General features: G+C 48.0%; 2 protein-coding genes across 6 annotated transcripts in view; one reads left to right on the top strand and one right to left on the bottom strand.

Annotated features, from left to right (window-relative positions):
- Nucleotides 1–2,281: 2,281 nt before the first annotated feature.
- The window catches only part of PAFAH2 (platelet activating factor acetylhydrolase 2), a 67,952-nt gene continuing 56,357 nt past the window's right edge, over nucleotides 2,282–13,876 (top strand). Inside the window, exons 1-4 of one of the 5 annotated variants that reach the window (XM_040465517.1) lie at nucleotides 2,282–2,388; nucleotides 11,078–11,218; nucleotides 12,167–12,320; nucleotides 12,886–12,982. In XM_040465517.1, the coding sequence (XP_040321451.1) occupies nucleotides 11,129–11,218; nucleotides 12,167–12,320; nucleotides 12,886–12,982 (341 nt within the window). In that variant the 5' untranslated portion in view covers nucleotides 2,282–2,388; nucleotides 11,078–11,128. Of the gene's footprint in view, nucleotides 2,389–3,362; nucleotides 3,469–11,077; nucleotides 11,219–12,166; nucleotides 12,321–12,885; nucleotides 12,983–13,876 lie in introns of those variants that run through there. The other 4 variants (XM_040465524.1, XM_040465513.1, XM_040465535.1 and 1 more) reach the window with 4 other exon arrangements.
- On the bottom strand, nucleotides 8,473–10,438 carry LOC121027848 (40S ribosomal protein S20-like). The gene is made up of 2 exons (XM_040471531.1): nucleotides 10,409–10,438; nucleotides 8,473–9,048 (listed from the first exon to the last, which is right to left on the bottom strand). Exons 1-2 carry the CDS (start codon nucleotides 10,436–10,438, stop codon nucleotides 8,713–8,715), a joined length of 366 nt encoding a protein of 121 aa, XP_040327465.1. The 3' UTR covers nucleotides 8,473–8,712.

Genomic DNA, 13,876 nt, shown 5'->3' with positions numbered 1-13,876 from the left:
TATCCAATTTATTCAATTACAGGTGTGTTTCTGGTGGTCTTTGACCGCAATGGCATTAACACAGGTATCATCCAATGATGGATCATTGAGCATAAAATATCACTGTCAGAGTGCCTGGGTGGGTGGCTCAGTCAGTTAAGGATCCAACTCGATTTCAGCTCAGGTCATTTCTCACAGTTTGTGGGTTCAAGCCCCGCATTGGGCTGTGCACTGACAGCATGGAGCCTGCTTGGGATTCACTCTTTCCCTCTCTCTCTGCCTCTCTCTCTCTCTCTCAAAATATATAAACAAACTGAAAAAAGAATATCATTGTCAAAAGTTACAAAATGTTGCTCACCCCAAACTAGCTGATGAAGATAGAAAGAAAAATAGTGGTTCCCTTTGGGGGATAAGTGGTTATAAACTGGGAAGGGACATGAGGCAACCATTCAGGGTATTGGAAATGTTCCACATTTCAAACGCCACTTTTTAAAAAAAAAAAAAATTAAGCTGGACCCTTAGTATTAGTGCGCTTTACGCACTTTATTGTATACATATTATAGTTTGATTTTAAAAAGTGTTGTCCAACAACTTCAGCGGGGGAGGGGGGCAGGAAATCCAAACTAGTCACCTAAATATCAGTTTAGTAACTTAGCAACAAGGAGAAGGCTAGAGTGGGATGGTGGCCAGCTGGAAGGAAAACGTGAGCCGTTGGAGGACAGGATCTAGGATAAAAGCCTAGAAAGTCAAATGCTTGCTAAAAACTTAAAGCATTTGGGTTGTTTACCCTCGAAAAGACAAGGTTGGAAGGAAATGCAATGGAACTCAAGTATTTTATTTTGCAACAGGAGTTTGGGCCCAAGACCGATCTTCCTAACAGTGACCAAAGAGGTAAAGGAGGCTGTGATGTCCCTGTCCCTGGGAAGTCTAAAAGTCAGTTGCCCAGCAAATACACCCTCCGTGGCCTGGTCTGGGAGTAGGAGACATAGGAGGTGTGAGCTGCCCCTCTCATGATTAGGGACTCTGGTTAGTCATGGCTGTGCTGGGCCAGCTGAAGAGCACTGGTTAATGCCAAAGAGAGCATTCTCGGATCTACACTAAGCTTTCAATACTCTGCTGTCAGTGCCACCAACCACAGCTTTAATTAAATCCAGGGCTTAATTACCACAGTGCAAGACTACCATTACTCTTTCCTGATGAGTTTATCTTGGCTCCTGGAAGGATGGTGGTGGCGACAGTGTGTCAGGAGCAGAGGTGAGCCTCTGAATAGAAGAATTGAAAGGGACTCTGGACCCTGGTGACTAGAGGGTATGTGAGATGGGAGCCGGGAGGAGGGGGGTGGGGAGCGGGGAGGGTCGCCTGTAGGACTCAGCACCTGACCTCAGAGAGCTCACAATTTCTTGGAGCGTTAAGACCTCCCACCTAGGAGATGGCACAAGGCAGTGTGAGGTAAGCCCCCAAATGAGATGCGCACACGAATGTCCCAGCAACTGAGAATGGGCAGAGGTCCTTTGGGGCTAGAGGAATCAGGGAAGCTTCGTGGGGAGGAGAACCTAGCGGACCATTAAAAGAACAGGATTAGACAAGCCACCAGACAGGGAAGCACCCAGTGGAGGGAAGAGCACGACTTGAAGTGTGGAGGTAACAACAAAAGCCTGGGACATCTGAAGAATGGTGAGGGGGTGCACATAGCACATAGCGGGAGGCAGAGCAGAAGAGAGGAGAGCCCTGCCAGAGAAGCATGGGCAACACTTCTGGGGAAGTAGTGGGGAGCCAGGTCGGGGAGGATCTCCAATACCAAGCTGAGACAGGGAAACCGAAGGGACCCCTTGAGACAAAAAGCTGTTTTTTAATTTTGCCTCTTTTGGGCTTCTATTCTTGCTAGGACCGGTACCCCTGCCCTGCACATGCCTTAGTGTATGTCTTCCTTGCAGGGACAAAGAGGTAAAGATATCTTTGGAGTCTTCTAGCACAAAAGATAATACCTAAGGCACTACTGGAAAAGCCATCATGTGCATATTTCAGACCACTGGCACTAGGCATCTTGACACCAAGACCCCTGGCTCTAAGGACTGAGTGACTTAGGATGGACATCTGGACCCTGTCCTTTTTCTGACCAGTTCTTAGAGGTCTGAGAGGACACGGGCATCACACCACAATTGTCGATAAATCCCCAGACCCCAAGCAAAGACAAGACTGATGCTCCTTTCCTTTCCGAGTCTCCCAGATGCTCTGTCTGTATCTGTTCTTCCTGTATCTTCAATCAACTGCTTTTACCTCCTGCTGGCTGGAGGTTGATTTCCATTCTGCATGGAGCCAAGGATCCTCTTGGCTAGTCCTGCGGGACCCTCTTGAGGTCTTCAGACCCTGCCTGCCTGCATCAAAGCTAAGAAGCTGGGACCTCGTTCAGTAAGTAGTCTGAAGCCGTTGAAAGCTTTTAAAGTTGCTTGAATGATCCAAATTTCTTACAGAAGTTTACAAGACTGAAGGATGTGGCATCCCTCACACTCTTGTGTTACTGAGTGTAAAACATTCTTCACAATCCCTGTGCTCCTGGCTAAGTCCTGTTCCCTCAGTTCTTAATTTTAACATAGATCTCTAAGAAGCCTTGCTGACACCATCCCATTTCCTCCAAGCCTGGGCAGGTGCCCCTTTCGGGGTTCCCACACCCCCCATTGTGTCCCCCATCAGAGCCCATATCGCGGTGTTGTAATTGATTTGTCAGACTCTTCCACTAGACTGTGATTTCACTGGAGGCTAGGGACAGTATCTTATTCACCAGTGTATCCCTAAGAGCCAGCACAAGAGCAGCAAAGCGATGACGGATGGAAGGGCTGGGCTGAGGGTGGGGAGTATCCGTGATCACTCAGGTTCGCCCCTGTTCCATGTCAGTGAGTTTCTGGAGGACAATGGAAAAATCACAATTGTCAACAGGTTATGGATTTGGAGCCAATGTGCACTTAATTTGAATGAGCAGTCTCATTATCTCACGGGAAACAGAATTGGGGGGAGGGGGGAAAGAACGAAAAAAAGCTCCGACCCCTCTCCTCCCCCCTCCTTCCTTGAGAATAAAACGGAAGCCATTGCAATTTCTAGGCACGCCCGGGAATTATTTGAGGAATGGTGAGGCGGAGGGTTACTAACCGGGACTACAAGCAGTAACCCTCCGCGCGGGTCTTGTAATCGTGGTGGCGACGCCTCAGACCACCAGGGGGAGGAATCGGACCGCATCCCGGACCTTGGAAGGTTTCATCCAACGAGGCGGGGGCTGCATAGAACTCTGGGGATTGTAGTTCTAGAGTCGTAATGCACACTCTCGCGCGGTGCACCTCGGGAGTTGTAGTTCCGGACGGAGAAGCGGGGAACGCTTTAAAGCGCCAGTGGTGAGTTCTGGAAACTACAACTACCAAAGGGCTACGAGCTCCAGAGTAGTTTTTAGTTCCCGTCAGTTGACCTTCCGGGCTACTTCTGAGGGGTCAACTTGACTGGGTAAGTTGGGTTGGAGAAAGCTCTTGTTCTGAACTGAGATGTGAGCCAACTTTTCCATCCTCCAGCCGGTTTTGGGGGCTGCTCGTCCCAGTCCGAGGAAGTCCGCATTAATCCCTCATCCTTTTCTGTTTCCTGTTCAGACATCTCCAGTATCCACTCGCACTCTTCACCCTCCCACTGTCATCTTGTTCCTTCACTCCCAACGGCCCTGGAGTCCCACCCTGAGCTCTGGTGCTAGGACCCACCCCCCCCACGACCCCTCTCTGAGCACACATGTGACCTCCCTGAAACCTGGGCTTCTTTATGCTCCACACCTCCTGTGTGCTTTCTCTCTTACCCTCACTTTCCGGTTTTGCATGGTAGTGGAAGGAGTGTCGCCATTCCTTCTTCCTAGTGGAAGAGCCCTGGACTCCCCCGACCCGGGGTCTGGTCCACGTCGGCAGCTCACTCGCTGTGTGACCTTGGGCACATCAAGCAATCTCTCTGGGGCTCCGCTCTTCATTGACACAGTGAAGATGGTAATCGCTCTGTCGGTCTTACGGTGAGGCTGTGTTGTGGAGCCAATAAGCTAATGTGTGTGAAAGGGCTTTTTAAGCCGTAAAGCCTCCACAAGCGAGAGAGGTTATTTTTATTATAATTGTTAATGCTCTGGACCCCTCTTATCTGGGCTCCTTTTCTATCTCTGCCCCCTTGTTGCTCAAGCCTGCCTCTTGAGCACTTGGTGTCTCCATTCTCTAAGAGCAGGATGTTTCCTCACTTCCTCCAGAGCCCAAAGGTCTTTAAGGAGCTTTAAGTCTCCATAGAGCTTTGTCTGAAAGGAAGCCCCAGAGAAGTGTTTATCGTGGACTCTGTCCTAAAATAGCCAGTGATGAAAAGTCCACACAGCTGGCAAAAGGGTGGTTGATTTCTGCTCACTGGAAACGGCCCCAGCAGATGGACAGCTGCATTGTAGGCTCTGTCCATTCCTTCTGGGCTCTTGTGGGCCTTTTTAGTACACTGTGGTTTGGGCTTGGGTGTTTCTGACCCAAAAAAGCTGGGAGGAAAGAATCCATTTTGCCAAAGGGCTTAATCCAGAAAAAATTTCTTTTTTTTTTTTTTTTTCCAACGTTTATTTATTTGGGACAGAGAGAGACAGAGCATGAACGGGGGAGGGGCAGAGAGAGGGAGACACAGAATCGGAAACAGGCTCCAGGCTCTGAGCCATCAGCCCAGAGCCTGACGCGGGGCTCGAACTCACAGACTGCGAGATCGTGACCTGGCTGAAGTCGGACGCTTAACCGACTGCGCCACCCAGGCGCCCCCAGAAAAAATTTCTGAAAGAGACCTCGGTTGGGTATGGCGAAAGAGAGACATGGCATTATTGATTCATTTTTAACATTTTTATGGGCACTTGAAACGTACCAAGCCATAGGCAATTATCAACTTCCTTATTTTAATCTAACTAGAAGTGACTTCATTTTACTTATAAAGAACTTAGGCTCAGAGCTACAATCTCTGGTTCTAGTGCCTTGTACATTTCAGGTGCTTTATATACATTATTATAATATACATTATTTCATTTAATTCTCATCAACAACTTCATGAGTACTATTATTTCTATCCTATGGGATAAATTATCAGAGGCTTAGAACTTAAGGAACTTGCTCAAGATCACAGCCAATTAAGAATTGGAATTCAGACGGTCGCCAAAGCCTTTTTTACACTATACCATATAGCCTTGTTTTTAGGTAGAAAAGACAGATTAAAGAATTGAGGGAGTTTAAATCAAAGCCAAATAAAGAGGCATTTATTGGGTCCTTACTACATAGAGGAAGCCTGATGATAGATGGTTTGGCCTACAAAGAAGTATAAAACACAGCCTTTATCTCTAGTATATCCAAAGAAATGAGGCCTAAGTGTGTAAAAAACTAAATCAGATTCATTGGATAAATTAATTCTTGCGAGTAGTTATATGCAAGGCGCTACATTAAGCCTTGTAACCAGCAAGAACATGCTTCTAGGTGGCCATGGGGATTCAACTAAGTGAAATCTTAGTCATTATCATTTCATTAATATACAGTGGTGGGCTGGAACACTGTATACACTCAGTAAATATTTGTTGCATGCATACATCTCTGAATAAAAAGTCCTGTGTTCCCTCTGGACCAGAGGTTCTCACACCTTGCTGATGAGAAACATGGGCAGCTTTTAAAAACTGACCTCTGGGGGCGCCTGGGTGGCGCAGTCGGTTGGGCGTCCGACTTCAGCCAGGTCACGATCTCGCGATCCGTGAGTTCGAGCCCCGCGTCGGGCTCTGGGCTGATGGCTCAGAGCCTGGAGCCTGTTTCCGATTCTGTGTCTCCCTCTCTCTCTGCTCCTCCCCCGTTCATGCTCTGTCTCTCTCTGTCCCAAAAATAAATAAACTTAAAAAAAAATAAATAAATAAAAATAAAAACTGACCTCTGGGAACGAGGACCTTAAAATCTATATTTTTGAACGTTTCCCAGGTGATTGTGATGATAGGTTCAGGAACCTCTGAACTAAGTTCTACTTGAACTGTTCATAGGCAAGTCACTGATCGAAAACTGCTAGAATAGGCGGTAATCCAAGAGCTGTCCTAAAGCAGCCCGTGATTGGTTATGAGGTGAGGGATGTGGACAGTGCTTAGATTTGAGAGGAGGGAAGGTGGAAGGACTTGGGAAAGCACAGAGAACCGGGGATTTCTCTGGGCCTTGATGGATGGAATAGGTTTGCATGGGTAGAGAGGCTTCTAGACAGGTTCCACCTTGAATTGTTTGGATGAGCTAAACAAAGCAAATTAAAGACACCTGGACTAATTTCCTTGGAAAATTATATGGCATTTATTGGAAATGACTCTGGATACTTTGTGTGGGTGTCCTGTAGGCAAAATTGGACTTTCCCATCCCCTGGGGGGGGGCGGCCCGGGGCGGCCGGCGATCAGTTAATGTGAGCCCAGGGAATGCAGATTCATTTTTGGGTATGCCTCACTCTGGCCAATTAGCTTTCATTTGTATTTATTTCCAAACTTAATGACCCCCTCCCCAGAAACTTTCCAGGACTACCAGTGAGTTGTACCCCCCCATCTGTTTAGCAGTCTAACTCCACTTATCCTGATTTCCAATCCCAAGCACTGTTCTTTATATGCAGAAAGACCAACATCTTTTCCCGTAAGAAGCTAGTATCATTCTGGTCACCCAGTCCTGAAACCTGACTCATCTTTGGCTCTTCTCTCTCCCTTGCCTCCACAAATCCACTCTGTTGCCAAATCCCGTTGTTTCTACATTTCACTCAATCAACACATATTTCCTGGATACTTCATAAGAGCCAGATACTATACTGGGCGCTTTAAATTATTTCATTTGACCTCCCTAGCAACCCTATGAGGATGGGTAGCATCTCATTGTACTGATGGGGAATCAGGCTTAGTGAGATCAGATGCTCCACCCGAGGTAAGAAAGCTAGGCAGCAAAGGAGCTGGGCTCAAACTTGGCTCTTTCAGACTTGATATTGGTGATTTCCACAACCTCATTTCCAGAATGGATTCCAACTCTTTAGCCTATCACTTGAGAGACTGCTACCCTCCGTATCTGTCACACGTTTCTTTTGTCACCTCGCATCCGTCACTAATGACTAGCTGTTTCTCGTGTGCTTTCTTACCTCTGTGTCTTAGCTCATGCACTTTCTTCTCCTTGAAAATTAACTTTACCACCTCCCGCCCTCCACTGGCAAGCTACCAGAGTGTGTTTTCTTCTCAGAACTCCTATGTCTATCTGATCTTCTTATCTGACCTTCTTTGATGGCAGTTAGAACTTGGAGCTGCTTCGTTGTCATGTGGGTGACATGTGCCCTGTTTCCCTGCAGAGGCCCGCCATTGGTTACACCCTCAACGACCAGGGGAAAAGCTCAGGGTATGAGACATGCTCATGCACATGCTCAGTTTCACTCTGGCTAACTGGTGCACTGACTACATCAGGAGCTCAGTTTCTTTTTAAAAAGAATTGGATTCTGGGGTGCCTGGGTGGCTCAGTCGGTTGAGTGTCCGACTCTGATTTTGGTTTAGGTCATGAGCTCGCGGTTTGGGAGTTCAGCCTCATGTTAAGTTCTCTGCAAATAGCACGGAGCCTGCTTTAGATTCTCTGTCTCTGTCCCTCTCTCTCTCTGTCCCTCACCTACTCGCACTGTCTCTCTCAAAAGTAAACATTTGGGGGCGCCTGGGTGGTTCAGTCGGTTAAGCGGCCCACTTCGGCTCGGGTCATGATCTCGCGGTCCGTGAGTTCGAGCCCCGCATCAGGCTCTGTGCTGACCGCTCAGAGCCTGGAGCCTGTTTCGGATTCTGTGTCTCCCTCTCTCTGACCCTCCCCCATTCATGCTCTGTCTCTCTCTGTCTCAAAAATAAATAAACGTTAAAAAAAAAAAGTAAACATTTAAAAATAAGTAAATAAAAAGAACTGGGTTCTACTACTACAGAGTAGTAGAAAGAAAATCATTTATTATATTCCAAAGGTAAATAGAATGACGTTAGGATTATCGGTTATTGAGTTTTCCACTGGACCAGACAGTTGGAAGTTGGCAACCAGGAGATCTGTGTGTAGTAATAGTTACACTTGTGATGTTCAACAGTTCACTTAACCTCTTAGGACCTTGATTTCTTCATCAGCAGCACGTGTATATACTGGGGAGGGTGGGGGAGGATTGATGGGAATGGTCTCTAAGGTCTCTTCTTGCCTAGACATTCTTGGACTTGAACTTTCTTTTTTTTTTTTTTATAATTTTCTTTTTAACATTTACTTATTTTTGAGAGACAGAGCAAGACAGAGCACGAGTGGGGAAGGGGCAGAGAGAGGGGGGTTACACAGAATCCAAAGTAGGCTCCAGGCTCTGAGCTGTCAGCACAGAGCCCAATGCGGGGCTCGACCTCACGGACCGTGAGATCATGACCTGAGCCAAAGTCAGCTGCCCAACCGACTAAGCCACCCAGGTGCCCCAGGACTTGAACTTTCTGATCCATCCCAGAGTGTCTTAAAGAAAACAGAATAGTGTAATGACCAAAAATCTGGGGCTGGAACTTAGCGTATCGGTTTAGATGCTTTTGGTTCAGGCATTAGAAATCTAAAGTCAGTTTAAACAAAAAGGGGATTTACTGACTCATGTAACTAGAAAATCTAGGAGTGAGTGGGTCAGGCCTTTCATGTATAGTCTAGAGGTTTTCTTTTTAGCAACTGATAATTTATTAAAGAGGTTGATTTAAGCGTCTGCAATGGTGACTTCAGCCTCAACTCCTGGCTCAATACTGATGGAAGTAATCCGCTTAACAGTCTCAGGAGGACTGTGCAAATCAGTGAGTCGTTTGTGTATCCTCATCTGAAAATGATCCCAAGTCTTAGAACCTTCACCACAAGGAGTTTTTGTTGTAGTGATTCTCAGAGTCTTGGTAGACATCCAAACTGGTCCTTTCACGTTGAGATTCTTTTCCTTTGCGCCTCTGATCAAGTCAGCACATACCTTCCCCAAAGATTTTATGTTGCGGCTGGTTAGCGTCATTCTCATTTGGTGAATCGCCACCTCTGGTTCCACGGGTGTCTTCAAAAAATTTTTTTTTTCAACGTTTTTATTTTTGGGACAGAGAGAGACAGAGCATGAACGGGGGAGGGGCAGAGAGAGAGGGAGACACAGAATTGGAAACAGGCTCCAGGCTCTGAGCCATCAGCCCAGAGCCCGACGCGGGGCTCGAACTCACGGACCGCGAGATCGTGACCTGGCTGAAGTCAGACGCTTAACCGACTGCGCCACCCAGGCGCCCCATCTTCCCGGTGTCTTTAAAAGCCATGGCCGCAGTGCGGCTTCCTGAGCAACTTGGTGAGTCAGGAGCAGGAGCAGGGCCTCCAAAGCTCTGCTGTAGCTGCAGCCATGTCTTCCTCAGAGGGTGAGATTCTTTTTTTTTTTTTTAAGTTGATTTATTTATTTTGAGAGAGAGAGCGTGCGCACATGTGCACTTGAAAGCTCATGTGAGCAGGGGGTAGACAGAGGCAGAGAGAGAAGGAGAGAGAGAATCCCAAGCAGGCTCCACGTGTGAGTGCAGAGCCCCGCACCGGGCTCTGTGTCACGCACCTCACGAACCACGAGATCACGACCTAAGCCGAAATCAGGAGTCGGACGTTTGACTGACTGAGCTGCCCCTCATTTTAAGATAAAGATTAAGAGAGTCTTAATGTCTTCACAAATAGGACTCACGTTTCTCCGATTTGCTCAACTCTGCTATCCATCCTCCTTGGGTAGCTTCGTCCTTGAAGTAGCAAAGCAGCTCCCACATTCCAAGGCTTTGTATCTGCACATCACTCTCATTCAAAACAAGAAAGAGCTTTTCCGTCCTCAGGGATCAAAAGTCCTGAGCTTTGCTCTGAATGGACCAACTATGTCATGTGCCCACTTTTCATCCAGATACCGACCAGGGGACACCAAGGGCTGATCGGGCACCCCCGCCCAAGTCACACAGGAAGGCAAGATAGAATGCATGTTGAGAAGCTTGACCATATTCTCCACTGTTAGAGCCACACTGCTCATGATCAAATTCTGGCTCTGTTAGCTGTATGTTCTTGGGTAATCTACCTAACTGGCAAACTCATCAGTTTCCTCATCTCAATTTTTCAATTAGTAACATAGCAAAGCACTTGGTGTCATTCCTGGCATTCCATAGGTGTAATGATGACGATGTTGCTGGTGATGATGAGGTTGCAGAGGGACAGAAGCCATGGCATTAGCTCCTGTTTAGGGAGCAGCCGAGCTCCTGGAATGTGGGCTAGTCCGAAGCACGCACACCTGCCACGTTCAAGGCTCCTGTTTGATCTCCTGCCACATCATACTCTTCCCCTATCGCTGCCCTTTCTTGCTCTTTGTAAAAATGCTTTCCTTCCTCTCCCCTGCCTCCAGGTCTTGCTCATACTTCAAGGCCCAGCCTAAGTGCCTCCTTCATAGTCAGTAGTGTAGGTCCGTGCTTTTGCAAACCTGCAACTGAGTCTCCGCACAAGCAGGATCGGTAGGGGTTAAGAGCTCGGGTCTGCATTAGACAGACCTGGGTTTGCTGCCTGGAAGCAGTATAACTTGGGAAAGCTATTCAACCTCCCTGTGTCTTAGTTTCCTTATCTGTAAATGGGGTCTTCATAGGACCTTCCTCAGAGATTTGTGGAGAGAATGAAGTGACGTACTGTATGTAAAGAGCTTAGTTCAGTGCTGACACAGAGCCAATAATACATCTTAGTCGTCGTTATTCCTAGCTTCATGAGGACGCAGCCTGGGTTACATTCTACGTAGAAGTTACTGCTGTGCTGGGCACATAGTAGGTGCTGAGTGAGCACTTGGCAGTGGGTTTTGAGAAGCGTGGAAGCTCTCTTTCCTTTCCCCAACCATCTCTTCACCCTGCCCCCAACAACAAAGCAGCCCTTAAACCTTGACAAAGTCAGGGTAGCACAGTGGTTGGTGTGGAAGACTGAATGAGTCCCTGACAAGGAGATGGGGTGATAAGGAGCAGTGGACATGGGTGGCAGATGACACATAGAATCAACAGGAAGCTAAGAGGAAACCAGCAAGAGGCTCTTCTATGTTCCACCCTCAGCCATCAAGTTCAGCGCTGCCCAGGTCGTTGTTTGTCTCAGCTGGTGATGAAATGGGGGTCAACCAGTCCGTGGGCTTTCCCCCTGTCACAGGACCCCACCTCGTAGGCTGCGGGGATGTGATGGAAGGTCAGAGTCTCCAGGTAAGCGTCTCCGGCTCTGTCTGCACACACCCCTGCTGCTTTTTCCTGCACCATGACTTAATAGCCATTCCGAAGAAACAGAGAGCTGGTCTGGATTTGGTGATAGAGCCCCCAAGTCTGTCTTCCCTGACCTTTTTCTTCGTCTCTCTAGTTAGAAACCTCTCGGTAGCCAGAGATGGGTTCTTTTGCCAGCTAGGAGGAAAGGGGGTGCGGGCTCTGGCTCCAAGGGCAGCTCTCGGGCTTGCGGCCTTATCTTTAGAGCAGATGCCTGATGCTGGGAAGGTCTTCAGTCTCCTGCTAATCTGAAGGTATGGGAGGAGGAGCCGTGGGCCATGTGCTGTTGGCCTTTGACTCCCTGACCTGGGTTGGAAGACATGCTCCTCTCTCTCCTCTCCTGCCTTCATCCATTTTCCCTCCTGCTTTGGTTCCAGACTTTCCCTCCAACAGTTCCTAGGTGCTTCTCTGCTGGCCCTTAGACTCCCCCTCTCTCTTGAGAGAGGCACGTACTTCCTGTTAAGCCCTCACCTACTCCTGTGTAAAATGAGTGTGCTGCCGCTTCCAGAGAACTGCCCTGGGTGATGCCCCCCCACCCCCACCCCATCCAGCACGAGGGCTAATCTCACTCCTGGGGCTCCTCCAGGCCTGGGCTCAGGGCCAGAATTGAAATCTTTCTGATCCAAGCACTGAAAATATTTTGGTGCTCCCAGATGTAATTCAAAGTTTAGTCAGCTATTTGAAATCACGTAAGCCTTACATGTACGCTAAAAATAAATTTGCTCCTTTCTGGATTTTCTGGGTGCGAAATTCAGGTATATGAATTAGAGCTTAAGTTCCCCATTTTGGTGCCCTGCCCCGCTGGCACCTCAGATACCCTCTGAGTGTGTCTGATGGGAAGTCTAGCAGAGTCAGGCTTCTTGCTCTGAGCAGTTGCTCTCTTCTTTCCTACAGGGGAGCTTCTTTCGACTCTTCTATCCCTGCCAGGAGTCAGAGGAGACCACGGAGCAGCCCCTGTGGATCCCCCGCTATGAGTATTGCATGGGCCTGGCCGATTACCTGCGGTTTAATAAGCGCTGGGGGGGTTTGCTGTTCAACCTGGCTGTGGGTAAGGGCTGGCTTCCCCGCCCCGCCCAGATGCTTTCCCAGCTTCTTGGTTATGTTTCTAGGAGAGATCCCTACGCGCCCACAGTACCATTAGTTTGCATTTTCCAGCCCTTTCGTCATGGGGCGTGCATCAGCCATTGCAGTGTGGAGAATTGGGAGAGGATTATATACATAAGAGCTTTGGTTATAGAGTTAGATTGTCGTGGATTTGAATCCAGACTTTCTCGTTTACAGTTCTTCCTTAGCTCTCCTTTCTCTGGGGAAAGTCACACTGAGTCATCTACTTCCCCCAAAGGCCCCACCATTAAGAAGTCTACCCACCGCCTTGGCACCTCAGGGGTTGTTCAGTACTTGTCGCATTTATCTTCCCATTTTCTATTATATTTGTGCTTGCTAGGGAAGAAAAGGGGAAAGAAAAGGTGACTGTTTGCCCTGGACTGCTCAGGGGCAAAAGGTGGTTCTCCAGTGAGGAGGGGCATGTGTCCCCACGCATGCCTGTGCCCAGGCTGCCCTTGGGAATACAGATCTGGGGCAGCCAGAGATTCTATAGCCCATGTCTCTGCCAGGATCTTGTCGCCTGCCTGTTAGCTGGAATGGCCCCTTTAAGACAAAGGATTCTGGATACCCCTTGATCATCTTCTCCCATGGCATGGGAGCCTTCAGGTAAGAGCTTCTGTCCCCCAGAACTTGTCATATTCCTCAACCAGTGACAGCAGCTGAGTCTGAACTTCTTCTCAAAGGGCAGAGAAACAGACATTTCCACCTGCCAGCTGTCTTATCTCCCATCTGCTTCCTTCCACCTTCCCTTAAAGGCCTTTCCCAAGCCCCTTCCACCTGGTGGAGTCTTTCAGCAGGCTTCTCATGTTCAGCATTTATAATGAAATAAACAGCTTATTTTCTGTTCATATTTATTTAAACAGAAACATTTATAAATAAACACTTTTAGTCCTCTTTCTATGTAACAGCACGGAAGTATTAGAAAGGAGCTTACGCCTTACAGAGTAATTTCTTCACTGTATATGGAGGGACAGCTCTGCCATGGCACTGATCTAACAGTAAGACGGGCTCACTCCCTGCACGCCTGGAGCTCAGAGCCTCACCTGTGAATCTCAGCCACACCGCCGCCGCCCCCCCACCCTCCACCCCGTGGGAGCCTGGGACAGTGGTAGAACTCTCCGAGCCCAGATTTCATCATCTGTCGGATGGGGATGCTGCTCCCACAGCGTGGTTTGTGAGGATTCAGTTAGACTGGCACCTGGAAGTGTCCACACACGCAGTTCTCTGTTTCCCTATGTCGAGGAACCATGGGATGGTGAATGGTAAGATCTCTCCTACCAGACTTGGGTAGGCTCTGCCTGAGTTTTATAAGTCAGTGTCCATTCAGAATTCTTCCTAGGAACCCTGATTTCTACATCTTGCTGTGTTACATAGCTTAATAACTATAGTCTGTGTGTTCCTGTGTAAGTTTGTGAAGATTCTGTCTATAGGTTCATTATCAACATATAAGTCTGGCTTATGTCCTAGAAGGTTACACATCTCAAAGGCATCTATTTTTGC

This window comes from Herpailurus yagouaroundi, unplaced genomic scaffold (genome assembly GCF_014898765.1).
Source record: "Herpailurus yagouaroundi ecotype Mexico unplaced genomic scaffold, PumYag 77, whole genome shotgun sequence".
Taxonomy (NCBI): domain Eukaryota; kingdom Metazoa; phylum Chordata; class Mammalia; order Carnivora; family Felidae; genus Herpailurus; species Herpailurus yagouaroundi.
Note: the sequence above shows the minus strand (reverse complement) of the source record. Positions and strands in the feature narration are given on the sequence as shown.